The following is a 27,341-nucleotide window of genomic DNA, read 5'->3' on the forward strand; positions in this document are numbered from 1 at the left end:
AAACTAAGAGCTTCAACCAAACCATTTGGCTGAGAAATGGTAAGAAGAGGACTATAATAATCTGCATATAAATTGATAAGGTGAAGGGATTTATTATACACATAGGTATAAATGTTTGTAATATCATATATGTTATAAAATAATATATAATACACATATTATATATAATATTATTATACATGTTATAGATAATATTTATGTATATATATATATATCACGGAAACCAATTTAACAAGATACTGGTTGATAGAACATAATGGAAATATTCCCCAAAGGGTCAATCACAAAATAGGGAGCCCAGTCCAAGGGATATGCCTATAAAGGCCACATGTTTGGCGTAGAAAACGCATACATTTATATTTTTCTTTATAATGATAATTTATTCCTTTAATTTCTATACCAAGGTGCTGATATTTTCAAGGATGATGGGGTCTACTCCAGATATTTTACAGCATATTCAGAAAATGGAAGATACAGCTTAAAAGTACGGGCCCACGGAGGAGCAAACGCTGTCACACGAAACTTGAGGCATCCACCGAATAGAGCTGCATATATACCAGGCTGGGTAGTGGATGGTGAGTAATTCGTGATATCTGAAACTCAATGCTGACTGAAATAATCATGAATTGATATGATTAAAGCTTCAAACATTTAGAACTCAAAGTACAGCTTTTCCCATTTCTATAGTGAAGTTCTCAGTCATACTGGAGTTTGCCCCCAAAGATCCTAAGCTTTGGTGCAGTGTCTGGCATCTAATAAGCATTCAATAAATGTCAGCCATTATTACATTAGTTTGGAGCACTTTACCTATAGCAACAATAATATGGAAGATTTTCAGCTCAAGATGAAGGAAACAGGCTAATATGTCATGTACCTAAGTATAAGCCAGTGACAGATTTTATCCTTTAGAATCCATATACTATAAAAGATACATAAATTTATTTTGAATATTTTTATTAAGTTAAAAGAAAAAGTGTATTGAACAAGGTGATGATAAGGATTGAGAATGCATTCCTTGTTAACTTTCCTTTGTCTTGTCTCTTAGGACTGTCAGGGGTTTTCTGTTGACAATTGGAATATAAACTGAAGTATTATTCCATAGCACTTGCAGCAGGGAGGATGGGAAGAATCTGGCACAAGTGGCTGGAAGGGAACCAGTAGCAATTTCCCCAGGTTTATTCCCAGCTTAAAGATAATTTGGGAAATAAATTCCTTTAAAAACAAAAAGCATATATAGAATTATAAAACATTATTCCCTTTCAGGGTAGCCTTAATTCCAAAGCAATTTATTATCCAATTATATCCTACAACATCCTGGTCGGGATGCTAAAGAAAAAACTGCTCCCACCAATTGGATGCTTATGACTTTGTCACCAAACTTAGTAAAATGTGACTGTGTATACATAATAACAACAACAAAGACAAGTGAGATGGGAATTTCAATTGAAAATACCATTGTGCTCATTATAAGTACTGTTGTGCTCATTATAAACAAGGAAATTTTTAATGCAGGGAAAATTGAAGCGAATCCACCAAGACCTGAAATTGATGAGGATACTCAGACAAACTTGGAGAGTTTCACCAGAACAGCAACTGGAGGTGCATTTGTGGTTTCGAACATTTCACTTCCCTTGCCTGACCTGTACCCACCAAGTCAAATCACAGACCTCGAGGCCACACGTGATGAGGATATGATCAGTCTAACATGGACAGCACCGGGAGATGACTTTGATGTTGGAACAGGTAAGGATGAAATGTCATGGGGTGTTAATTAAGTGAAGGATGCTCATGCAAAAAAGAAAGGGCATAAGGGTGGAAGAGAGGAGAATAATTTTTAATTGATAACTCATTCATTTTATAGTCTGATATTTTTGAATCAATCAAATATGATACATTTTAACTGGTCCCACTTTCAAACAAAGAAGGTAGTATTTGGCAGTTTAAAAACAAAAATTCAGGCACGGCCAGTTAGCTCAGTTGGTTAGAGAATGCTGCTCTTAATAACAAGGTTGCTGGTTCCATCCCCACATGGGCCACTGTGAGCTGCGCCCTCCACAACTAGATTGAAACAACTACTTGACTTGGAGCTGATGGGTCCTGGAAAAACACACTTAAGATAAATAAAAGTTTTAAAAAAATAAAAATAAATAAAAATTCAGTTTACATTGAAAAATTAGTAAGGCTTTGGATGTGAGTATAAGCTGGGCATAACTAAACAACATTTTTGAGGAGAATGAATAAACAGGAACATAATGTGGTATACTCTAGTTTCTAAACTACTTGTAACTTTTTTTCTTAGTAAAACAGTATATCATCAGAACAAGTGGAAGTATCCTGGATCTAAGAGACAATTTTGAGGATGCACAGCAAATAAACACCACTGATCTCTCACCAAAGGAGGCCAGCTCCAAGGAAAGCTTTGTGTTTAAATCAGGAAGTATCCCAGAAGAAAATGCAACCCACATATTCATTGCCATTCAAAGTGTGGATAAAAGCAATTTGACATCAAAAGTATCCAACATTGCACAAGTAGCTTTGTTTATTCCTCAAGCAGATCCTGATGAAAGTGATGAAAATGATCATAATTCTGGAGTTAGCATTTCTTCTTTGGTGTTGATAGTGGTTGGGTCTGTGGTAATTGTTACTATTATTTTAAGTACCACAATTTGTATCTTAAAAAAGAAAAGAAATTCAAGCAGACCTGCAACAGGGTTTTAAAAAACATCAACAACAAAAATGAAGACTATTTCTGAATTTTTAAAATCATTCTGTGTGATCATGAACTCAGAAAATTTTATGAGTTCTAGAAGGGTTACTTTAAGTATAAACCTCCAGGGGTATTTGAAAAATTGTAAGTTAATATTAAAGCTTTATAATTTTATTTACTCATTATTTTGTTTACCAGAAAAACTGATGAGAAAGATCTTTTGTTATATTGATACCAGATTGTATATGATTTAATACAAAAGTTGTCTAGAATGATACTTCAAATTTTATCAAAAAGTTAAAATTATCTAGTTGAGTAGCCAAATATAAGTGTAAGAAAATAAAGCATGCTTGAGAAAAAACAAATTTGGTCTTAGAAGTTTTAAGTATACCAGTTGATGTTATTGGACCCAAAGTCTCCAATTACATACTACTATCATGCGTAAGGTCATGTTTACTGCAATTCATTGAAATGGGAGATAAAAAGTCAGTTACCACCTGTCAAACCATAGACTCCCTTATTTCAATTCAAAACAATCATATATATTTCAGATAAAGAAAACAAATTTTAAAAACATAGTATTTTAATTATCACTCAGAGTCGTAGCCTAAGAGTTACAACCATAGTAATGAGATCACTTGAAGAGAGAATGTAGGTTGGGAAGAGCGGGTTCACATGGTAGGCCATGGCCAGGCCTACCAGAGACAGTCACGATGCACACAAAAGGGAACACAGAGCATGTAACTATGGGCCTACCATAGTGCCAACAGAATTTCCGTTCATGGAGTAGGTGGACTTCTAAGTCCAAGTTTACAAGCACAGTGTTACCTTGTTCCTCCAACTGTTGGTTGTCTCACTTCGCACAGTTTTACCACCATAGTTCAGTTCCCTGAGGAACTGGAGAGGCACGAAGATCATTATCCATCATTTGCATCCTTATCTATTATATAGCCTTGGAAGGAAGTATTTGCTGGTTTGGAAATAAACCAAAATGAAAGCCATATAAACGCAGTCACTTTTAACGATCTTTAAACAGACCAGATTTTTTGACCCAACATAGTTAATTGGGTATGATTGCAGGGTTGACACAAAGGGCCTTGTGGTTTAAATTAGAAGTAGTAAAGAAGCCAGGAAAGAGGAAATAAGGGAGAAACCCCTAGTTACTGGGAAAGTTTGAGTTACTCTCATAGCATTCATTGGAAAATGAGCTGTGCGGTGGAGCATGTGGGTACTGTGCTGTTGAAGCAGAAAGTCTATAACACTTTAGTTCCACTAGTAGGCTGGCCCCTTCTCAGCTAATGGTAATAGCTATGGATGTACAGGTGAACATGAAGAAAATGTAGGGAAGGGGTAAGCATAGGACACCTGGCCTTTTACTGAGAAGGGAACAAAAGCCTGAAATTCTGTGTTGTCAACAGGAATAACACACAAGAGCCAGACTTCCGCTGTGTCCTTCCCGCCCACCCACTCCTCAGCTCTAGAGGCAAAACCTACCAGCCTGGGTATTACCCTCCCAGATGCTTTAGGGCAACAGCTATGCTCAACTGGGTCTCAGTACTAGGCTCTCCCCTCACAGATTAGGCCTTAGTTTAGATATATTTCCAGGACTGAGTCCAGTAGCTAATTGTGAATTAGTAAGAGTCAGAAAAACAAGTGAATGATTACCACTGTTGCAGTCAGAACAAGCTACAAAATTTATGAGACCCAATGTAAAATGAAAATGAGGAGTCCTGTTCAAAAGTTAATAATTTCAAGATGGCAATGGCCAAGTATTAAACCTAGAAACGGAACTTCTAAGGACGGGACTCTGTGCAAATGCATAGGTCTCATGCCCACTAAGCCAGCCCTGGCTATAGTCCAGGATAAACTGCAGTGTGGGCTTTCCATTACAGCCATATAGCTCTGATAGTTGGTCTGATAGATGATCATCTATCATATAGGTCTGATAGATGATCTAGTTACAAGAAAGTACCAGGTTTGGAAATGGAACCTTGGGGCTATTATCTGTGGCAGGGAATCTAGCTATAGAAAACAAACCCAAGCTATCCCAGTAAAGGAAGAGAGGCAGCCCTATTCAGGAAGGACAGCCCCTTATCAAACCCAGGGATTCAAGTAACTGCAAGATTCCTGAATGGAAAAAAGCCCACATTAGCACCATCCAACTGGCTGCTGTCCCTGAAGGTGGGGAGTTGGCAGTGTCACAGCCAAACCCCTGCCCCGGGGTCTGTTTAAGCTGTGTACCGAGAGGTGGTATACACTCACAATCCCAGCTGCTCAGCCAAGACCAAGAAAACTACCTTCCTATGCTCCTTCTCATGTTACTTGTCATGGCTGGTGTTGCAGGCCAGAGTGAGTTACTGGAGGGGATGTAAATGCTGGGACTCAAATCACAGTGCCTGATATACACACACTATGATGTCAGTATAAAATGGGACTAGGAACAGTACAGCTCAAAGTAACACTGAAATGAACCAGGCCTATCCGCAGACAAAGCAAGAAAGTATGTAACCAGTCTCCACAATGATTTCTAAAGATCCACATCTCTTATTATAATAATAATAATAATTATTATTATTATTATTATTATTATTACTACGACTACTACTACTACTACCACACAACACGGCTTTGTGTAGTCACCTTCCACTCTGAATCTGGCCTGGCCCAATGACTTGCTTGAATTAACAGAATGTAGCAGAAAGCTTCCGTTTTGTGTTCTTGGGGACCCTAAGCTTCCCTGTACAAAACTCAGCTATGAGGACAGAGACCACTGGAGAGGTTCTGAGACTATATGGAGAAGAGAGGCCAAACTACCTCTACTTCCCAGTCAAGCCTCAAGATGATCCCATTTGCAGTCACCAGATGCTAAGCATGACCAACAAAGGAAACTCCCATTTAAGCCCAGTCAACCAACAGATTCATCGAGAAAATAAAATGGTTGCTGTTTAAAGCCACTAAGTTTTCAAATAGTTTGACCCATAGCACTAGATTATTAAGCCTCTAGATGATTCCATTCATTGTCACCAAACTTGAAATAAAAACAGTAAGGAACTGCCTACCATAGTCCAATCAACCCACAGAATTATGGAAATAATAAAATGGTTGCTTCAAGCCAACAAGTTTTGGGATAGTTTTGTCCATAGTAACAGATAACCAAAACAGCCAATAAAAGTAGTAGTCACTTTCACCATGGAAACAGAACTGCTATGAATATTAGAGAGTAGGGAATTTACTATAGGAGTTAAGCTGGGAAGTAAAGAACTGAAGAAAAAATTGGAGGATCAGAAAATATTTACTAAGAAGACTCCCTAAATCACTGGCGTAGGTGTTTTGGGTTGGATGTTGGAAGCTAAGCAAGACCACGAACTGGAGTGGGATCATGAAGTGGACTGATGTAGGAGCCTGTGGAAGGCTGTTACCTCCGCGTAGCTACCACCTCTGTGGGTTTGTTTCCGAGCGTCTTGTGGTGAGTCTGGAATAGTTACAGGTCAGCAAGGCCAGCATGCAGGGGGGAGAGCTGAGCACAGAGGAGGGAAGAGTGAGCATGCCAGTCCATATGCATCTGCTTCTCACTGCCCCCTATCGCCTCACCTTCAGACAGTTGTGGAGGCCATTTTGCTCCTGCCTGCCAAATTTCAAGCAAATGTCTCTTTTGATCATCTCTAACCCAAAGTCACACAGTTTCTGGAACATTATTCCAGTTTTTCCAAATTGCCTCAGCAAAGCCACCACAACCACGGAAGTACGCAATAATGATTTATTGTGGTATAACAAGGAATTTCCTCATGTGGTAGTAAGGAAACTCCATCCCTAACCCAAAAATTAAAAACGCAGCAAGCTGGAAGCTATGAACTTCTGTTACCTGGAGACGGACTCCCTCCACGTTAGCTACATTGACTAAGAAACCTCTGGCCCACCCTCATCAGGAACTGTGGAGGCACACGTCTCTATGCCCACTTAGTACTTAAATCTGCATCTTGTAATCCTTTTATACGGCTTGTTTGCTGGTTCAGTAATGAACCCAAGTAAAAACAATTTAAGCTGAATGTAAGTTGTCATTCTCACCAATCTTCCGAATGATACACATATTGAATAAAGAAGAAGGAGCTGTCAAAAAAATAAATAAATAAACAAAAATGCTTAGAAGGAGACTCTGAAGAGAAATGAGAAAACTCAAGAGTGTGAGGTCAAGGGAGGAAAAGGAAAGAATGATTTAAAAAGGAAGGAGCAGTCAACCATTTTGATTAATGCTTTAATGTGGCCATTGAATTTAACAACACAGAGCTATTACTGACCTTAATAAGAGCAATTTTGCTAAAGAATGGGATGTGAGTAAATAGAAAACATGTATACATACAATTCTTTCAAGAATCTTCACTGCAAAGTACAACATAAGGAAAGAGTAGAAACTGGAAGAAGTACTCCTATTTTCCTAAAATCGAGTATGCAAGCCCACAGCTTAGAACTGTATCTCAGATTCTAAGCTTAGAACATTGCCAGACACATCTCCTTAAAGTAAATGAGAGTTATTGAATCAGCCAAACGTATGCTACCACCACGCACCAATTTCACTACCCTAACCACCTCCCCATGTAAGAAGAGGATTAGTTGAGGGAAAGAAGGCCTTTGGGGGCAGTGCAGTGTTCTGAAAGGACACCTCTGCTCCCCAAGTAAAGCGTAAATCTCAGGAAGCCACATAAGTCATGAGATGGTAACCCTCTTGCACCAACATTTCCAAACCACTGGATGAGCAGAGTTTTTGCTGCTGCTGAGATTGAAGAGATGGGCAGAAGAAAGAAGGTGGGAAGAAAGATTTACCAGTGAGACTACTTTTGTGTATTAAAGATATCATACATGTTTGATACAATAAGTGCAGTTTCTAATTGATTGAGTGGAATTGTAGAAGGTGGCTGGGCATAAATCCATGTAGGTTCTCCCATGTCAAGAGACTATGCAGAGACAACAGTCTTAGAGGACCACCTAAAACCCCAATAGAAAACCAGCTTTTGGGCACCTCCGCTCTGAGAGAGGTCTGAAACCACACCACAACAGAACACGTTCATAAGGAGACACTGACCTCCGATTTTCTTCATCGCCAACCCCAAGCAGAAACCCCTAGGAAAAGAAAAGGCAATTATTTGAGACTGAGGCTATACACTTCCTCCCCCACTATTTAAGCCACTGGAGATACAGGTCTGGCCTGAGTAAGAGGAAGAGAAAGAAAAGAGCTTCAGTTCAAGTAAGAAAAACAAGTTTCAAATAAACAGGACTTGGGTCTTAACCATGAAACAATTCGAATACACAAAAGTGACAATAGTAAAGGAAATGGTTGGGATATTATTGAGAAAAAATATTACCCAGTAAGATAGGGGAACTCAACAGAACACAGCTCATTATAGCTACTGGAAAACATTGTTTTCTCATGCTTATATCACAATAAGTTTAGAATGCTTCATAAGCTGGTCTCACAGCAATCGCAATCAACATCACTGCACAAATGTATGGTGACAAACCCACTGATAGATAGATCCACTCCTTAGGCACCAAAGTCCTACTTGTCTTTCTACTGCCTTCCCTCTTATAGAGAACACTTGTGTTCCCCTCCCCACATCCATTTGTCATGCAGGGTGTTATGCAGGGTCTGTAGTCCTGCTCCCCGCAAAAGAACACAGGATATGGTGAGGCCAGAAAGGAACACCCATGGAGCCATAGATAGGGGAGGCAAACCACTATAGCCTCGCTGGTGGCTGGGTTGGAGACACAGGAAACAGGAGCCACATGATCTGCAACCTGCTGTCCACTTGTCTCTGCCAAACAACCTCACTTGTTAACTGCAATCCACCTCTCTGCAATCCACAATCCACACTCCGCCACTTGCTAGCTCAGCCACCATCCGCTGCTAGCATAGCCACGGCAGTTATATTAGTGGGCAATGGCTCACTGGTTACAGCTGATGGCCATCCAATAACAGTTGATGGCCATTTACTACCCGAGCCAGCACCTTTCCACGTGAGGCCGAGAGCCTGGAACCTGCACTCCTGGCTCTGTCCCCACATGATTATTCTTCCTTCTTCAAGCAAAGGTCCAGTCAGTCTCCACGCTGAGCTTCTTGGCAAGTCCATGGCTTCATCTCCAGCCCCTCCTACCACTATTCTGTACTTCTGGTGCCCAGCATGGATCTTCACTTCGATTGGCTTCATGCCCCTCTATTTCTATCTTATGTTCCCATAAATCGTAAATCTTATTTAGGACCATCACATATACTACTCTAAAGGGATCCAATTAAATCATATCATATTAATGGCACCCTTGGAGTTCCACAAAGTGCAGTCTCTGTGTCCTTATGTGGCAGCCCTACCCACCACATAGAACGGACATATGAAAAACTATGTTGTCCTGCAGGTTCTCAGCTCCCCTCCCCATACAAGAATGAAAGATACGGTGAGGCCAAAAAGGAACACCCATGGAGCCATGGATAGGGGGTTCATACCACTATATTCTCGCTGGCGGCTGGGTTGGAGACACAGGAAGCAGGAGCCACATGATCAGCAATCTCCCGTCCGCTTCTCTGCCAACCAACCAACCAACAAACTCCCTAGCATAGCTATGGCTGTTATATCAGTGGCCAGTGGCTAACTGGATATAGCTGATGGCCACCTACTACCCGAGCCAGCACCTTTCCATGTGAGGCCGAGAGCCTGGAAACTGCTCTCTGGGACTCTGTCCCTACAGTATTCTTTGGAAATGGTTTTAGATTGTTTCATGAAAGTTGCCCTAAAGTCTTAGCAGCCTATTATACACCTATTCAAGTAATATTTGTTGCAAATTAACCATCTGATTTAGGATCCCAATGCCCTGTTTTCTTTAATAATCTATATGATCATCAGAATGTTAGTTCCTTGTATGTTTGACCCCAGGAGGAATGCAAGTAATGTGCTATGCATTGTGTGTTCTGTTACCTGTTGTCACAAGGTTTTCAGAAACTAAGGAGTGGCTTTTACACGAAATTGTTTTAGAGGTGTATGGGGAAAACTGAAAAGAGTTTGGCACTCTGAAAATAGGGCCGTCACTTACTCTATAATTTGAAGCTCTGGCTGGACTTGGAAGTAGCAACTAACAAAATCTTGTGCCTTTCTCCAAATGTGTATTTGGAGAATGTACAATTCTCCATGTACAATTTTATCAAATATATTTGGACCCTTGATTAAAATTCCTTCCTAAAAGCAAAACAGGGCTGTCCATATTCCAGAGTCGAATGTCAAAGGGTAATGCCAGCTGAGGAAAGCCTGTTACTGAGTACCCATTCCCTCTCCATCCTCTGCTCCATCCTCATGAACATCACACACACACACACACACACACACACACACACACACTTTTTTTTTTAACCAAACCTGCAAATCTAGATTTAGAAATATGGTTTCAAGAGCTGTTTGGATGTCAGTTTGTCAATTTAGGTGGGGAAGCAGTTTGTCAATTTAGGTGGGGAAGAAAACATTGAATTCATTCTTTTCACTCACACTCCCTTCTGAATTTCCTATCTCAGTGAAAGAAAAATATCTCATCACTAAGTCATTCAAAACAAAGTCCAGGAGGCCATTTTCCCCACCTTTTATATCCAATCAGTAAGTAAGCCCTGTGGGGACAGAGTTCCAGAGAGCAATTTCCAGGCTCTTGACCTCACGTGGAAAGGTGCTGGCTCAGTTATTAGATGGCCATCAGCTGTAACCAGTTAGCCATTAGCCACTAATATAACTGCCGTGGCTGCGTTGATTGGTTGGTTGGTTGGTTGGTTGGTTGGTTGGTTGGTTGGTTGGCAGGCAGAAAAGTGGACGGTGGATTGCAGATCGTGTGGATCCTACTTCCTGTGTCTCCAACCCAGCCACCAGAGAGTCTATAGTGTATGACTCCACTACCTATGGCTCCGTGGGTGTTCCTTTTTGGCCTCACCATGTCCTGTGTTCTTATGTGGGGAGCGGGAGCTGAGACCCTGCATGACACCCTGCATGACAGCCTCTGCGGGACATCTCCTCAGCCTTTATGTTCTTCCACATCCTCTTCAGTGGCAGTCCCTCAGTTCAACCTTCATCACCATCTCCTGGATAAAGGTGGTCCCTGCCCAGTCTCTCTGTCATCAGCCTACCCTCCACAACTGGTCTTTCACATTGCCCCCAAAGTAATGGGAAGAAAACCACTCAAAAACTCCCAAACTGCTTTAGAGATAAAATCTAAATGCCTCCGAGTGCCACAAAGGCAGATACTTTGCCTGTTTTATCTAATACTGTTTACGAGGCAGCCAGCACATTAGTTATCCAAATATTTGTCAAATGAATGAGCACTGCACTGCTATCCTTCGGCTCTTGCCTCCACTCTGCCATCTCTTACAGCACGATGCCCACGGGTCCCACAACTTCAATCAATCTCACAAAGACTTTCAGATTCCCCCGGAGTCTACACGGCTGTATATCCCATATACCTGTTTTATACATGGGCTTTTGTCAGGAACAACATACTGCCCTCATCTTCCCTCACTTCTCACTCCACCATCTTCAGTCTCCCTTGTCTGCCTTCTGACCACAAGCCCCTCTTTTAAAATTCCACTACTACTGCCTCTCCTGGTTGTCTCCCCCACTCTCAGGCAGACGTCCGCTCCTTCTTTTGTGTCCCACTGTCTACTCTTCATACAGTATTCTAACTACCAAATGTACTTACTTGTTTATATATCTGACATAAACCCTCTCTATCCCCCCTCAACCATATGGTGAGCTCTTTAGAGAACAAGACTGTACTGCAGAGAGGAAATAAAAAAGGAGAGATGGAAGGATGAAGTGTTGACTGTTCTAACACACATATAAATACAGAAAAATTTCCATTCCCTCTTCTTACCTTCTACATCCAGCCAGTTGCCAAGTCCTATCAATTCTGAATATCTCAAAAAGCCCTCCACTTGTGTCTACCCTTAGTTCATGCCCCCGCATCTCTCACCTGGCTACCTACATGACCCTTAACCACTGTGAACCATTGTGCAGGCTGTGCCCTACCCATAGGTACCTAACCATGTCAGGGGTAAGGAGAATAGGGGCAAAACACAGTCCAAACTCTCCCAAGACAAAGATTGAAGGGGCACCATTGGGTCATTTGTCTGCCCACAGATGGTACACTTTTCAAATTCACACAAGACATGTGCCAGCAATGCAGCCCTGCTTCCAATCAGCAGCCAGTCTTTCTAAATTACAAATCTGATCCTGTTACTCTCTTCTAATGACTCTCCTTTGTACTAAGTGTGAAGTTCAAGCCCCATGATATGATTTATGTTTTCCATGTTCCACCTCCACCTTACCACACCCATCTCAGGTCTCACATTGTAGATACTGGGCTTTATCCACCCTCACACACTGTAGCAAGGATTTCTCATCACCAGCCTGTGAGTCTTTCTAGGAAAGACTCCTGCCACCACCTCTCCACTTCCACATCTTACAGTAACATGGTTGAGTCATGCTTATCCTTCAGTTCTCAGAATAGATGTAACTCCCCTAGGAGGCATTCCCTGACTCTTCCACGTCCCCTCTCACAGGGTTAAATTCCTCTCACATCACTTCATTCTCACCCCTGGGCTAACACTTAACACTCTGTGTTTTAATTGGCAATTTACTTATACTTATCTCCTCCCTCCAGATGGCGATGAGCTTCATGAGGGCAGGAGACAATCTCTTATTATCATTAGATCTCCAATGCCTGCCACATTGTTCAATAACTATTTGTTCATTGAAAACATGGCATTTGTTAAATGAAAACAGAGCTGACAAAAAGACCACAAATAAAAACCAGTAACAACTTACTCTGGGTTTCAAGCCATGGGAAGATATTATGCCTTTAGACAGGAATGCTGAGTCACCCCACCAAATGAGGAAAAAGTATCTTGAATTATATTCTCATTGTTATTGCAAGAATAAACTTTGGTTTAACATTTCCTCTTAGTTAAGCTCCCAACTAGCCTTCACCCTCTTTTAGGCTCATTCAAATTGTATGTGACTTTACTTCTGCCTAGTATATTTCTTGAATCCCAATTCTTTCTATGATCCTGTTTACACCTGGCCCGGACTTTACTTTTGTCCTTCAAATCAGTTTCAAAATAACAGGGCCACACTCACTCAAAAGCAGCTAAAAACTTATTTCACGCTTGAGAAATGAAGCTCTTCCTGTATCAGCTGACCACTCTTCCTGTACTCCTGCATAAACAGCAATACTAATCCACCCAGCTGCCTACATTCAAAGCCAGAGTCACCTTTTCTTTGAAATTTCTGTTTCCTCTTCGTGGCTTTTCGTGGCTGACTCTTTGTGAGATCTTTGTTTAAATACCTCTGCAGCTAGTTCATCTTGTCAAGCCAGCCTTAAACAGCAACTGAGTAACCATCATATCTTTCTTTGCAAAATTCTCTTACAGATTTTAACACTACCTGATATATTTTAATTGTTAATAGAATGTTAGAGGTTTATTGTTTACCTTCCCCACTGGAATTATAAATTCCGGGAGGGCAGTGACCTGTTGGTTTTGCTCACTTTAAGAACTGGACCTGGCACATAGTAAATTCTCAAAAATTAATTGTTGAATGAATGAAGAGATAAGGGAAGAATGGAATAGTTATTTTATGTATGTTCTCTCATATGAAAACATAGAATCAGGCCAAGCAGGGTTACAATCTGTATGTGATATAAAATCTTGTTTATATCTTTTCCTACTGCCCTCTAAAGTTTAACACATGCAAAGCTTGGTTTGAAATTTGCTAGATGAATTTTCACAAACACACCCACATAATCAGGACGAATATCAAGAAAAGAACATTACCAGCATCCCAGCTCCCTTTCTGCTCTTTTTCACTCATTATATCCCTGAAAGGTATACATTATCTTGATTTCTAACAGCATAGATTGTTTTTACCTGTTCATGTACTCTATACAAGTTTGTGACTGACTTCTTTTTAGTCAAATGTGTATTTGAGATTCATCCATATTGTTGTGTATAGTTGTATGTTGTTGATTCCATTGCAATATTACATGAGCTGTATAAATTCAACATTCTATTATTAACATATTAAAATATGAATGAATACATGTTTATTTTTAATGATCATATATGAATGTAAAATACTTAAACAAGGAAATCTAGAATCTTTCCAATTTTTCACTGTTTTAAAATAATGTTCTCTATGATGAATATTTTTAGAACAAAATTTTCATTTATATCTTTAGTTTGTTAGGAAGAATTTCTAGAAGTGACTTTTCAGAGACAAACATAACTTTTTCAATTTTTTAAATTCACATTGGTAATTTATTCACAAGAAAGTATTAGCAATTCCTTTTATTATCAACTGTATATGACAGTATTTGCATCCCTAAACTAACCTTTTAAATCTTGTCAACCTGACAAAAATTTGTCTTTAACTCATTATTTCAAGAGGAATATCTTTTGCTTATTGATTAGTTGAGCAAAAGTTAATCCTTGATTTAGTCAGTTTACCTATAATTGATTCTATTTTGTTAAGTTGTATTTGCCTAGAAAATTTTCCATTTCACTGAGATTCTTTTAATAGGTGTATAGTGGAAACTCACATTTTTAATTTGCATTCTCCTAATGACTAATTCATTTACATGTTAAAGTGGGTTAGCAACATTTTAAAATTCTGCTCTAAATCTGGCATTAACTCTTGAGATTGGTTTAAACCTTGCATATATAATTGAAAAGGTTATAAGTGTTTGCATATAACTGAAATCCATTCTGTAATCAAATTTTGCCTTTTGAATTGTCATACAGAAATTAGAAAATTAAATGTGGATTAGAGAGCCATCTGGTTATAAATGTGTCACCTTCATTGCGCTTTTTGACTCAGCTCATCCAAAGGACCATACAAGCATTTTGTGGCCACGGATTCCAAAACTGAGCTCCACTGAAAAGACCTTCTAATAGAGGACTTTAAATTTACTAGCATAGGACCCAACAAATAGTAGATATTCAAAAATACAAGTTTTCCTTCCCAGTTTTCTTAACTGTAAAATTATGATAATACATCTCTCTCAGAGTTGCCATGGAGAATAAAGGAGAAGTACCTATTGTAACATATAAGCACCTATCAAAATATTTGACACATAGTCAGAGCTCAATCATCTTTCCATTCTCTCCTGATTTTTTATCATTTCATTTTCATACCTACAATATTCTAAGCATCCACTATGTGCACTGGATCCTGAGGAATGAGGGTAAACAAAACAAATGTGATCCCTGCCCTCACAGATTTATAATCTTATGTTGAGGAGAAGACAGATTAATCAATTAGCTCTAATCAAACGCTAAAAGGAGGTAAAAAAGAAAGACTTCACTATTAGTTCAGCTTTGGACTCTACCAACGCTGTCCTATGCACTTGGAATACAAAGGTTATATATGCTTCCTTTAATTTATTTTGAAAAATTAATTAGGGAAGCCCACCTACAACATATTCACAGGTATCTCAACAAGGTCCTGACCACCCCTCAGTCCCATCTGTCATTTGGGTTCTATTGTTTCTGTGTAGATTTTATCCTTCTTGGCTCAGAAAGAGATGAATGTTTGTCAATGACTATTTTGTTGTTAACAAAACTGTTGACTATGTCTATGAGTTTTTACTTGTTTCTCTTGTTCATTTGTTGCTTTCAGTTTTATATTGCACATGAATGAAATCACATGGTTCTTGACTTTTTCTCCCTGATTTCACTTAGCATAATAATCTCAAGATACATCCATGTTGTCACAAATGGCAGTATTTCATCTTTTCTTATGGCAGAATAGTACTCCATTGTATATATATACCACATCTTCTTTATCCACTCATCTATCGAAATACACTTTGATTGTTTCCATGTCTTGGTCACTATGAATAATGCTGCAATGAACATAGGGGTACATATATCTTTACTGATAAATGATTTCAAATTTGGGGGGTAGATACCCAGAAGAGGGATGAAAGCCTCTTCAATAAATGGTGCTGGGAGAATTGGAAAGCCACACGCAAAATAATAAAACTAGACTGCTACTTGTCACCATACACAAAAATTAACTCAAAATGGATCAAAGATCTAAATATAAGATCTGAAACAATAAATTGCATAGAAGAAAGCACAGGTACTAAACTCACGGACCTTGATCATAGAGGAGATTTTATGAATTTGACCTCAAAGCCAAGGGAAATAAAAGCAAAAATAAATGAATGGGACTATAACATTCAAATTATTGTTACTTTTTACTGTGACCAAAGTTCATTCCATTTCTTCTTAAGGAAATATGAATTTTTTATTGTCAAGGAAGAGAGAAAAATTTAAAACTCAGTTTAGGACACGTCAGGTTTGAGATACTTATCAGCCATCCCAGTAAAGATGTCAACAAGATATTGGGGTACATCAATCTGGAATTTCCAGTACACACACATCAAGTTTGAGAGTCACCCGTCTATAAATGGTATTTATACCTACAAGATTAAATGAGATCATCTTAGGGAGAGAAGGTAGATAGCTAGAGCCCTGGGTAATCAGGCCGAGTAGGAGGAGACAACAAAGGTGTTTGGGAAGGATTGGCCAGGAAATGTGAAAAAAAAAAAAAAAATCCTAAATATTATTTATAGAAAATATTCAAGTACTTAAATGGGGTAACATTGGAACTTTACTTAAAAAATCCTAAGTAAGTATGTGTGTTTTAATGGTGTGAGGACCTTGCAAGTCTCAGTGAGGATTTTGGACTTTATCACAAAGTAACTGGAAATAACACGACAGAACTTGTTTTCAAAAGCTCACTATTGCAGGTGATACAATATTAAAAGTGTCTGCGGGATCACTGTGTCCAGAAAAGGGAAAGATCAACTGATTAAGTAGGCTTCCCAGAGAAGAAGCATTCGAGTTGAACTTTGAAGAATGGGAGAGATTCTACCAGGCAGCAGAGGGCATTCCAGAAAGAGGGAACAACAAGGGCAAAAGCAGCAGCATATAAAAAGAGCTGGGCATGCTGGGGAACAGGAAGCAACCATGAAGGTAGCAGAAAGTGAAGAGAAGACAATGGAAGATCAGGCTAAGAGGCAGATCCCTAATATTTATGTATACACGGTATAAGATGGAATAAATACCATATGTTTAAATACTTAAAAGTTATAAATCATGCCAACAAACTATTATATATAATTTGTTAACCTCTCTACATATCTTCATATACAAAATAGGTGAATGAGAGGCAGTATAGTGTAGGCAAATATAGTAAATTTTCTTTCATACAGGCCTTTATTTACACTTAACAGTCTAAGTATTACTGCATCTTTATGGGAACAAGTTTATGGGAAGTTTTGCAAGTCATCCAGTTCTAAATGCAAAGTTCATTAACCTTATGATGAAGAAAGTTACACAAATCTTGCCAGATAGCAATAATTAACAGTCAACTGCTGGGTTCTATGGTTAGTTTTTTTGTTTTTTTTTTTTTTTTGGGGGGGGGTTGTTTTTGTTTTTGTTTTTTCTAATGAGTCCAGTAATCACTACATATCTGACATGAGTAATCAGATATGGATATAAGACTTCAAAGTTTGTCAAACTCTTTATTATATGTGAAAATTAAAAACTGCTCTTGAGTGAGAGTAGCTCTTCTAGAGTCTTATAAGTCTTATACAGACCTTAAATACAGGTCTCCTGGCTGCCTATAGCACACTCTTTAAAATATTTTCAAGTTGCCACTTTACTAAATTTTTCTCTCCAAAATAAGTTTAATCATAATGCACTATGAAATATTTAATTCTTAAATTTTTCTTATACCATAATTGTCTTCCTTAGCCATTATGCAATAATATTTTAGTGTATGTGTCTATCTCTGTATGTGTTTATACATTTCAAACTACCAAAGGAGTTAATTTCAGAGAAGTAACAAATATTGATTCCTGATAACTATGAAATGAAGAAGTGATTTAATACATATCCCTCTCTTCTTTCCATTTTTTTAAACTGCTCCTCACATGTCATCTGTAAGTGTAATTAACAAATATAACAACAAAAAATTGTTTCCTGGCTGTCAAGGAATGAATGATTAAAATGAAAGCTAAGTATGGCTTCTCCGAAACATTTTACTGCTTATTAATAGTTTCTTGAGTATTTTATTAAAAAGACACTACTAAAATCAAGCATTTATTAATTGATATTTAAATTTTAAATTATACTGGCTTTACTTTTAAAGTAAATTTTAGATATAAATTCTTTTAAATATCCACTGACCTAGAAAACATATCACAAATCAAGTAAATTGATACTCTGTTAAATAAATATCAATTGGTATAGCTTATATTTTGAATGGATCCTTTACCCTTCAATAATTTTTTATCATGAATTGGTGATTTAGAAAATATTGATTCACTGAGTTATGCAGATCTTCCAAATGTTGACACATTTCATTACACAATATCAAAAACTCACATAATTAATACCACCACCAACCTCATTAGAGAAGTCTTTAAGTATTGGGAAGTAGTCAAGTTTACCATAACCAATACAAGTTCTCCAAAATTCTATTTTTTACAATGTCAAATTTTATCATTGGCAACAAAAATATTGTTGGTTGTTTTCCTCTCCACGAATTTTTGGAAAACATCTGCCAAATACCTAAGTATGACTAACCATTGTTTGTCATTAGTTCTTTCAATTAAAAATGGTGCTTATGAAACATGTGGCTAGTTGAGCTCACACCTTTTGCCCAGGTAGTTCTCCTCAAATACAAACACTGTACTCTGCTATGCAGAAGTGCTATTTCCCTTCAATCATATAGAACTATTCCCCAACTTTTGGCACCTTAGCACTGTGTCTGTAACTCTCTTACAGAACTTTTCTTACTCTACCTTGTATTTCAATCTTTTTTATTCTAATCTACTTATGCAATGAGCCTACACGTTTTTTGGAGGCAGTGCTTGTGTTTTACTCATTTCTGTATTCTCTAAAGAGCAGAGCACTACACCTGATGCATAAAAGAACTCAAGTACTTTTTCATACGAATTAAAAGGGACAAGGAAAAAGCAAGGACTTATTATGTAACAGCTACTTACAATTAGTGTTTTCACAACCATGTCATTTCATTTAATCTTCACAACATCCTTCCCAGATAGATATTACTGTCTCTATCTTACAGTCAGGGAAATTCAGATTGAGAGAAGTTAAACTCAGAAAAAAATAATCTCTTCTTCCAAGGAGTTCACAATCTAGTATGGGAGGTATAGTATGCATATTAATAATAACAAATGCAATACAGGTAGTAAGAATAAGTGGTTCAAATGAGCTCAAAAGAAAGAAAGACTACTTCTAGCATGGGGATTTGAGAAGATTTTTAGGGTGAGACCACACCTAAACTAGACTGGCAAGAAGAGGATTAACTCCAACAGATGGAGATAATCAAAGTGCATTTAAAGAACTTATAGTTTCACGTCCAACAGACAGTTCCTCCTTGAGTCTCTTTTGGGCAGGTTCAGAGACTCCTCATTCTCCAACTGAATACTGGAAAACTGTATTTAAAGTTTTACAAAAGAAACCAATGAAAACATAGGACATAACAGGCAAAATTTTACAATGAGCTTTGTATTCATAATATACTGATGAAATACCTAAAGAGTTAACAGGAACAAGCTTCTGAATTAACAGGAACGAGCTTAAAAATTAACCACTTGGCTCTGAATCCCCTGACTAACTGTGGGAACAGAACAGTGCCCAGAAGAAGCCAACCATAACGACAACCCCTGCATGCTGACAATCACCCTAAATTCTTAATAGGAAAATATAAACCCAGTTAAATAGAAGCTTGTTGTAGCTGCCTACTCTAGACTCTGCCCCCGGAAGCTCCTTTGGCAGTGCTTCTCTTCTTAAATAAACTTTCTAACTTCTATTCTTTTGTGCCTTGTGAATGCTTTTACAACCCGTGAGTGACCATGACATTTTGGTGGCCCATACAGGGAGGTTCTCTCCTGTCCCCACCAGGACTCCTCCCTGGTGACTCTATCCCCTCCGAGACTTGCTCTCCAATGTGGTGCAGCTGCCAGCAGGAGCTCATCCAGAGTAAACCCACACATGCTAGTAGGTCTCCTTTCTCACTTGTTTCTGTGAGTCTTTGGTGGATCCCCTGCGGGTTAGCTAGGAACTGATGTTTCCTGCCTGGGTCTACTCTCTGCGGAATCAAAAGCTCATCCTGTTCACCAAGGGGGACTCCAACAGCTGAACTTGGTGTGAGACCCCTTCGTCTTCTTTCTCCTTTCTCCTTTCGCCCTTCCCCTTCCCTTTCCCCTTCCCCTTCCCGTTTCCCCTTCCCCTTCCCCTTCCCTTTCCCCTTCCCCCTTCCCTTTCCCGTTTCCCCTTCCCCTTCCCCTTCCCTTTCCCCTTCCCCCTTCCCTTTCCCGTTTCCCCTTCCCCTTCCCCTTCCCTTTCCCCTTCCCCTTCCCCTTCCCGTTTCCCCTTCCCCTTCCCTTTCCCCTTCCCTTTCCCCTTCCCCTTCCCCTTCCCGTTTCCCCTTCCCCTTCCCTCCCCTTCCCTTCCCCTTCCCCTTCCCCTTCCCCTTCCCTTCCCCTTCCCCTTCCCCTTCCTTCCCCTTCCCTTCCCCTTCCCTTCCCCTCCCCTTCCCCTTCCCTTCTTCTTCTTCTTCTTCTTCTTCTTCTTCTTCTTCCTCTACCTCCTCCTCCTCTTCCTCCTCCTCCTCCTCCTCCTTCTCCTCCTCCTCCTCTTCCTCCTCCTCCTCCTCCTCTTCCTCCTCCTCTTCCTTCTTCTCTCTCTCATTCTCTTGTTCCACGAGGAACCTCCAGTTATTGAAGCGGGGAGTCAGTCAATAAGTGGATACATCTGGAGACATCCGAGGGGCACCAGGAATTCCACAGGCTCAGTCCATGACCCTTGACCTTACTAGTGCTGGGGATGCCCTCATAGCCAACGGTCAGTCAATCTGTTTCTCTCGTTCACTCCTCTCGGTTACATGGTAAAGGACTAGTTAAGTCCATAACCCAGAGTCGGAGGAACTCGTTGTTCAGAGACTCAGGGGTATGTCCTTTGATCTCCCACCCAGTTATCAGAAATCACTACCCCTGCAGCTGTGGGAGGTGGCCCCTCTATTCCCCAAGACTCCTCTCAGCTGTCTTCTTAAGAATTAGACCAAATTCGATCTCTTCTCTCTCAAAAAGAACAAAATAATCTTTTTCTGTAACATGGGTTGGCTACAATATAAGTTAGATGATCAGGAGGTCTAGCTGGCCAATGGAACGCTCAACTTTAACACCATCAAGCAACTAGACCTCTTCTTCTGGTGGCTACAAAAATAGTCTGAGGTTCCCTGTGTCCAAGCCTTCATAGACCTAAGCCAAGACCCGGACCTCTGGAAACAGTGCCGCGTGTGCTTAGCTAAATTTCCTCAGCCTAATCGCCTTGATGATCCTCTCTTATCCCGAGTTTCCCCACAGCGGAGACAGCCTCTGGACTTTCCTCCTCCTCAGGCTTTTGCACCCCCTCTTTCCTCTCCCTCTCATTCTTCCACCCCATCCCTTCCCTCATTTCCTGCGACCCTCCCTCTTACAGCGCTAGTCTCGTTCTCAGTGTGTTGGGGACCACCCACAGTGGGACTCATCATAAGGGAGATGTCCTTTGGACAGGAGTCTGCCATCCTCCTGGAATGCCAGCATTCTGCATTACCTGCTTTTCTTTCCACCAACCTTGTCTCTCGATTTTTAACTTTTTAAAGTGGCAGGCAGCTGGGCCAAGGCCACAGTTGCTTGCAGCAGCCTGAGCTGGGGAGGTGATTGCAGGGATAGCCCAGCAGCTACTGATAATTCTTTTCTTGGGGCCTTTTCCCGGCTCACCCCTTCCCAGCGGTCACCACCTATAAACACTTAAGCTGGTGGAAAGAAAACAGTTGTCTGGTTCTAGAGGATTTTGTTCTGTGAGTACTCCGAGTACTCCGAGTACTCTGTGAGTACTATTCTGAGGCCCAGTCCCTCCACTATCCTTGACCAGCAATCTCGTGGGTAGGGACAACTCTATGCTCCTACCCAGCTCTGAGGTAGCTATGAAAGATGGACCCTTGTCCTAGTCCCCAAAGATTTTTCATTGCCGATCAGAGATGGGAAAATGATGACACAGCTAAAGAGTTAACAGGAACGAGCTTAAAATTTAACCGCTTGGCTCTGAATCCTCCAGCTAGCTGTGGGAACAGAATGGTTCCCAAAAAAGCCAACTATAACGGCAATACCCTGCAAGCTGACAAGCACCCTACATCCTGTATAGAAAAATATAAAACCCCAGCTAAACAGAAGCTCAGTGCAGCTGTCTACTCTAGACTCTACCCCTGCCAACTAACTCCTCGGCCGGTGCTTCTCTTCTTAAATAAACTTAACCTCTATTTCTCTGTGCCTCATGAATTATTTTACAACTCAGTGATCATGACATATATCATGCTTAGTAATAATGGATAATAGTGAGTGCTTATTAGGTGCCAGGGATCTTGTATGGAGTGCTTACTATAGATTGTCTCATTTAAAATCCATAATTATTCCAATTATCATAGAAGAGAAACTAGACCTAAAAAGAGCCACACAATTTTTACTATGAATCACGTGCTTGTGAAGTGACCAAGGCAAGGGTCAAGTTTAGATTCATCTGACCCCAAAGCCAGTGCATAAAGCTATGTATATGGTCGTGATCACTCACGGGTTGTGAAAGAATTCACAAGGCACAAAGGGGTAGAGGTCAGAAAATTTATTGGAGAGCAACACTGGCAGAGGAGTTGCCAAGGATAGAGTCTAGAGTAGACAGATGCCCTGAACTCCTCTCTGCCTGGGTTTTTAAACTCGCCTTGCAGGGAGGTGGGGCTGGTAGTTCGTGGGGGATTTTTTCATTGGAGTTAGCTGTTTGTGAGAAACTTCTAGATCGGTTCCTGCTGACAGGGGATGTAGTTAATCACCAAGCTTATCTTGTTGGTTCCCAAGCTCATCAATCATTAAGCTTATCTTGTCATTCCCAAGCTCATCATTCACTAAGCTTGTCTCGTCATGTATAACGACTTCAAGCTAAAAAAGATTTTGTTCAATCCAAAAAATAAATTTTAATTGGAGCATATTTTTTCCAAGTTACACAAGGACTTAACACATTCAATGCTATTTGAAAACTGAAATACACTAGTCATCACAGAAGGTAACCAAAAAAACTTATTTTCCCCTCGACTCATAACTGTCCCTGGGCACTGTGCTTATATTCCTTTTATTCCCATCTAAAGGAAGAATATAAGCCCTATGATTTACTGCCAATCCCACTTCATTTCCTTTATTTATTGTTTGCTTTGTTTTGTTTTATTTTGTTTTTTTAAACAGGACTTTTTCATCTGCTCTTGCCTGGTGATTTTCATTTCAATTCCTCATCCTTCTATGTAGTGATTTTCTTTAAACAGTTAACAGGACTGAAAGGTCTCTAACACCATTTGATAATGATGCAATGCCTGTGACTGGCCACCGCAATGAGGATGATACCTACACAAACAATCTAAAAGAATTGTGCAGTTCAATGAGTATGTAACACATTAGCTATCTTAGAAAGAATAATAAATGTCATGTGTTCAGCGTAAATCCCATTGCTACTTAACAACTAAATCTTTAGAATAAGATAAGGATGTTCATCAAAATATTTTAGTAATTTATTACATCTATGCAAACATTTTGGTCTAGATTCAAATTCCCACTTGTGCAGATACATAAATACTCTCTCCTCCCATTTCCAAAAGGTTTATTGTAACACGTGCAAAAATGGTGTTCTGTCTGAATGTTATTCTGTTCCTAGCTTTATATCTCTTGCCTGGAATGAAAAGCTCAATGGTAAGTCTGAAGAACAATGGATATGATGGCATTGTCATTGCAATTAACCCCAGTGTGCCAGAAGATGAAAAACTCATTCAAAACATAAAGGTAAGAAAGAAAATTTTATTATCACCTTACTTTTATGTCAATAAGTATTTTCAACTCATGTTACCTAGGCACATTACACATACTCACACAGAGTTATAACTTTCCAAAATTTCTTTGACAGTATTCATCACTTATATAGCATGTACCTAAATTGTCAAAATTAATATCTGCTTAGTTTAAGTATGATTCATCATATATCAATAGTATTAGTCATCCCCCAATGAATTATTAAAAGGCCAAACTACTAATATTTTTGCAATTTGTTAAGCTAATAGAAAGAGCTTAGAGCTACCAGAGAATTATTTTTAAATTTTATCTTTATAAAGTTAATTTTATAATGATTAAGTAACTAACCAACATTTAAGCCTGAGAGGTTCACTAGCTTATACATTTTTTCAGTTGATCAAATCTGAAAAATTCAAAACTCTTTTGTATTTGATCTTAAAGAAAATGTTACGTATTTTTTCAGTTGATTTACTTCCTAATTTTATTTGGGTTACTCAGTATAATAAAAAAACTTCATATATAGCACTTTAATATATATTATCTTCTTTGATGCTCCAAATACCCTTATGAGATGGTCAAGAACAAAGATTATTACTCTTGTTGCATAAATGAGGGAAGTTAAGTGATTTGTAGAGTCATATAATAAATGGCAAAATTGGGACTTGAAGCCAATGAGACATACATATTTTTATTTTCATTACTGCTTGGTAAAACATTGCCTTTTATGAACATATTCTATATGAAATGATAACTCTAAATAAATCTAGCAAAATTTTTTTTAATCAACAAGTATAAAATCTACACAACTTTAAATTCCCAACCCAATTATAAGCACCTCTAGACGATTAAATAAGCAACTTACCACAAGCTCCCAGTCTTAATAACCTTTATATCTTGCTCAGCACCTTCACTCCCCTCTCCAACTCAAAATGTTGAATGCAGGTTAGGATAAAAAATAGAGTTGATTTTTTAGCACATGAAAATGAGGAGTTTACAAACTAGAGAAATATGGTAAAATTTAACCTCTTTTTCAATTAGTCTTTACCAAAATATTTGGGGAAAGGGAGCTTAGATTTGCTATTTCTTGTTTGTATATACACTTTTATGCTCATTTCATTGTGAAATTGTTACCACAAGGTATTTTAAATTTTCTCAGGAAATGGTAACTGAAGCTTCTGCTTATCTGTTTCTTGCCACCAAACGAAGAGTTTATTTCAGGAATGTAAGCATTTTAATTCCACTGACCTGGAAGTCAAAATCTGAGTACTTAAAGCCAAAACAAGAATCATATGACCAGGTAGGTTATTTTATCCAGCTTTTAAACTGCTTCTTTCTTCCTGTGCTTCTTCTCTTTGGAGTGACAATGGGTAGCAAACTTTCATAGGTTTCAGGTGTACAATTCTGTAATACATCGTCTATATATCACATTGTGTGTTCACCACCCAGAGTCAGTTCTCCTTCTATCACCATCTATTTGCTCCCTTTCCTATGCATTTTAAAAACTAATATAATACGTTAGTAATTACTAATCACTACTTTAGTAATTAAATTAATAATATTACTTGTCTTAAATTAAAACTTCCTTATTGTTATTGTTCCTGAGATCTGTTTTGGTTTGTTTGCTCTGCTTTTCAGGCAGATGTCATAGTCGCTCATCCTTACCTAGACTATGGAGACGATCCCTATACACTTCAGTATGGACAATGTGGAGAGAAAGGACAATATATACATTTTACTCCAAACTTCTTGTTGTCTAATAATTTGCTTTTCTATGGATCCCGAGGTAAGGATATCTATTTTATGCTTCTATTTTTATTTCCACTGGAAATAAATATAACACTGTGGTTAATGGTATTTTTAAAGATTTTTTAAAGAAAAAAAAATAGGTATCAATTAATACCTTTGTTTGGAAATATACTAGTTATTTCTTTCTCCAGTTGTGTTTAATAATAAAATTAGTCATTTTGGATACTAATCCATGTCAACTTTTTTTGGCTTAGTGAATGGTGTCAATTTCCAGAGTTCCTTGACACAGTTAGGTTGGGAATATTGGGCAGGGAGACTTAAAATATAAGAAAACTGAATTAAAATACTGTAAATGTAAATTTATAAGTGGCGATATTCTCTCACAGGCAGAGTATTTGTCCATGAGTGGGCCCACCTCCGATGGGGAGTATTTGATGAGTATAATGAACATCGACCATTCTATATTTCCAGCAAGAACACTATTGAAGCAACAAGGTATCATTGTATTAAAAAATGTGTTTTAAAATTTTTTTCACCTATAACTTTTTAATTTTCTATACTATGCAAACAAAGGCTAACTCAGTGGTTGAATGCTCACAGTTAATTGCAATATCCGACCTACCCCACTATGTATGTGTTCAACTACTTCTGAGAATTCCACCTTGAAATCAATATCAATCCGGAATTGGGAATCATTTCAGTATTCATGGGGATAGTACTAAAATACGTTATTGTCAAAAGAGAAAGGAAAAAGCTATAGCCTAAATCTTAAGATATCTAAGAATTAACGTTCAAGTTCCTACCCAATCTTTCATTTCATTTGAGTCAAAACTGTTTCATTAAAATCAACGAAACTACTGGAGCTTCATGTTAAATATATTTTACTTTTTATTTAACCTTGAACTTAAAGGGAAAAAAAGTACTTTTCATAAGGACCTGTAAGTAAACTGATTTTTTAAGAAATATAATTCTGGGTAGATTATGTTAGGTCCTATTAGTGAACAGATAACATTAAAATTAAACATATCAACTTGCCACAGGCACATGGAGCATTTAAAGAACATTAAAGAACAACAGAAATCAGTGTAATAGAAAATAAGTCTTTGGAATAAAAATCATATTAGAGGAAAGAGGTGTGATAGAAAAAATGGCTCTCCCCATCTCCTTTATGTTGCATGCTTTATCTCTACTGAGCTGCCTAGAGTCTCCTAAACTGGGCTCTCAGCCCAGGATACTCATTCCTCTCACCTCAACCCATGCAACTCCTCCCAGCACTACCTCCCTTATCCAAGCAATATTGTTCCTCCTTCAAGGCTCAGTTTAAATGTTTCTCTCCTAAGCGTCTTTCCTCTCCCTCCATTTGGGGTTAGGTAACCTTGAGAGTGCTCACAGAGCAATATGCATGGGCTTCTCTCACAATGGGCAGTAAGTAATTGTCTGCATACTTTTATTTTCCCCAAGAGACTTGAAGATCCTTCAGGACTGATTTTCTTTTTTTTTTTTTTAAATCCTCCAGCTTGGGCTTGACACAAAGTTAAGTAAAAGCTAAACAAATAATGTATCAAACAACAAATTTTTAATAAATCAATGAAAAACAAATGAGTTTTCTTATCAGCCATAAAACGAGATATATTAGTAAAAAAAAAAAAAAGTAGCTAAAATAACATTTGCTGAGCTCCTACTGTGTGCCAGGCACTTTGTTTGAAGCAGTACAAATTCAACTTTCAGGCTTACACTAGAGCTAACCCTCTTGAAAAATATGAATCACCATCTCCTTTAATCCTTGCAATACAAATAAATTTATTAAACTGGATTAGTGTTATGAAATTTAATATTAACACAGAATGGGAATAAATCTTCCACATAAACTGGAATTCTTTAGAATCTTTAGCCATACCCCACCCCCCATTCCCTG

General features: G+C 38.6%; 1 protein-coding gene and 1 long non-coding RNA gene across 2 annotated transcripts in view; one reads left to right on the plus strand and one right to left on the minus strand.

Moving 5' to 3' along the window:
- The window catches only part of CLCA4 (chloride channel accessory 4), a 29,038-nt gene extending 25,957 nt beyond the window's left edge, over positions 1-3,081 (plus strand). The window contains exons 12-14 of the mRNA XM_074337181.1: positions 405-575; positions 1,513-1,743; positions 2,300-3,081. Of these exons, the coding sequence (XP_074193282.1) occupies positions 405-575; positions 1,513-1,743; positions 2,300-2,718 (821 nt within the window). The 3' untranslated portion in view covers positions 2,719-3,081. The remainder of the gene's footprint in view (positions 1-404; positions 576-1,512; positions 1,744-2,299) is intronic.
- The window catches only part of LOC141572127 (uncharacterized), a 186,169-nt gene that overhangs the window by 125,994 nt on the left and 32,834 nt on the right, over positions 1-27,341 (minus strand). The gene's annotated exons all lie outside the window — the stretch shown is intronic.

The sequence above is a fragment of the Rhinolophus sinicus genome, linkage group LG06 (assembly GCF_036562045.2).
Source record: "Rhinolophus sinicus isolate RSC01 linkage group LG06, ASM3656204v1, whole genome shotgun sequence".
In the NCBI taxonomy this organism is placed as follows: domain Eukaryota; kingdom Metazoa; phylum Chordata; class Mammalia; order Chiroptera; family Rhinolophidae; genus Rhinolophus; species Rhinolophus sinicus.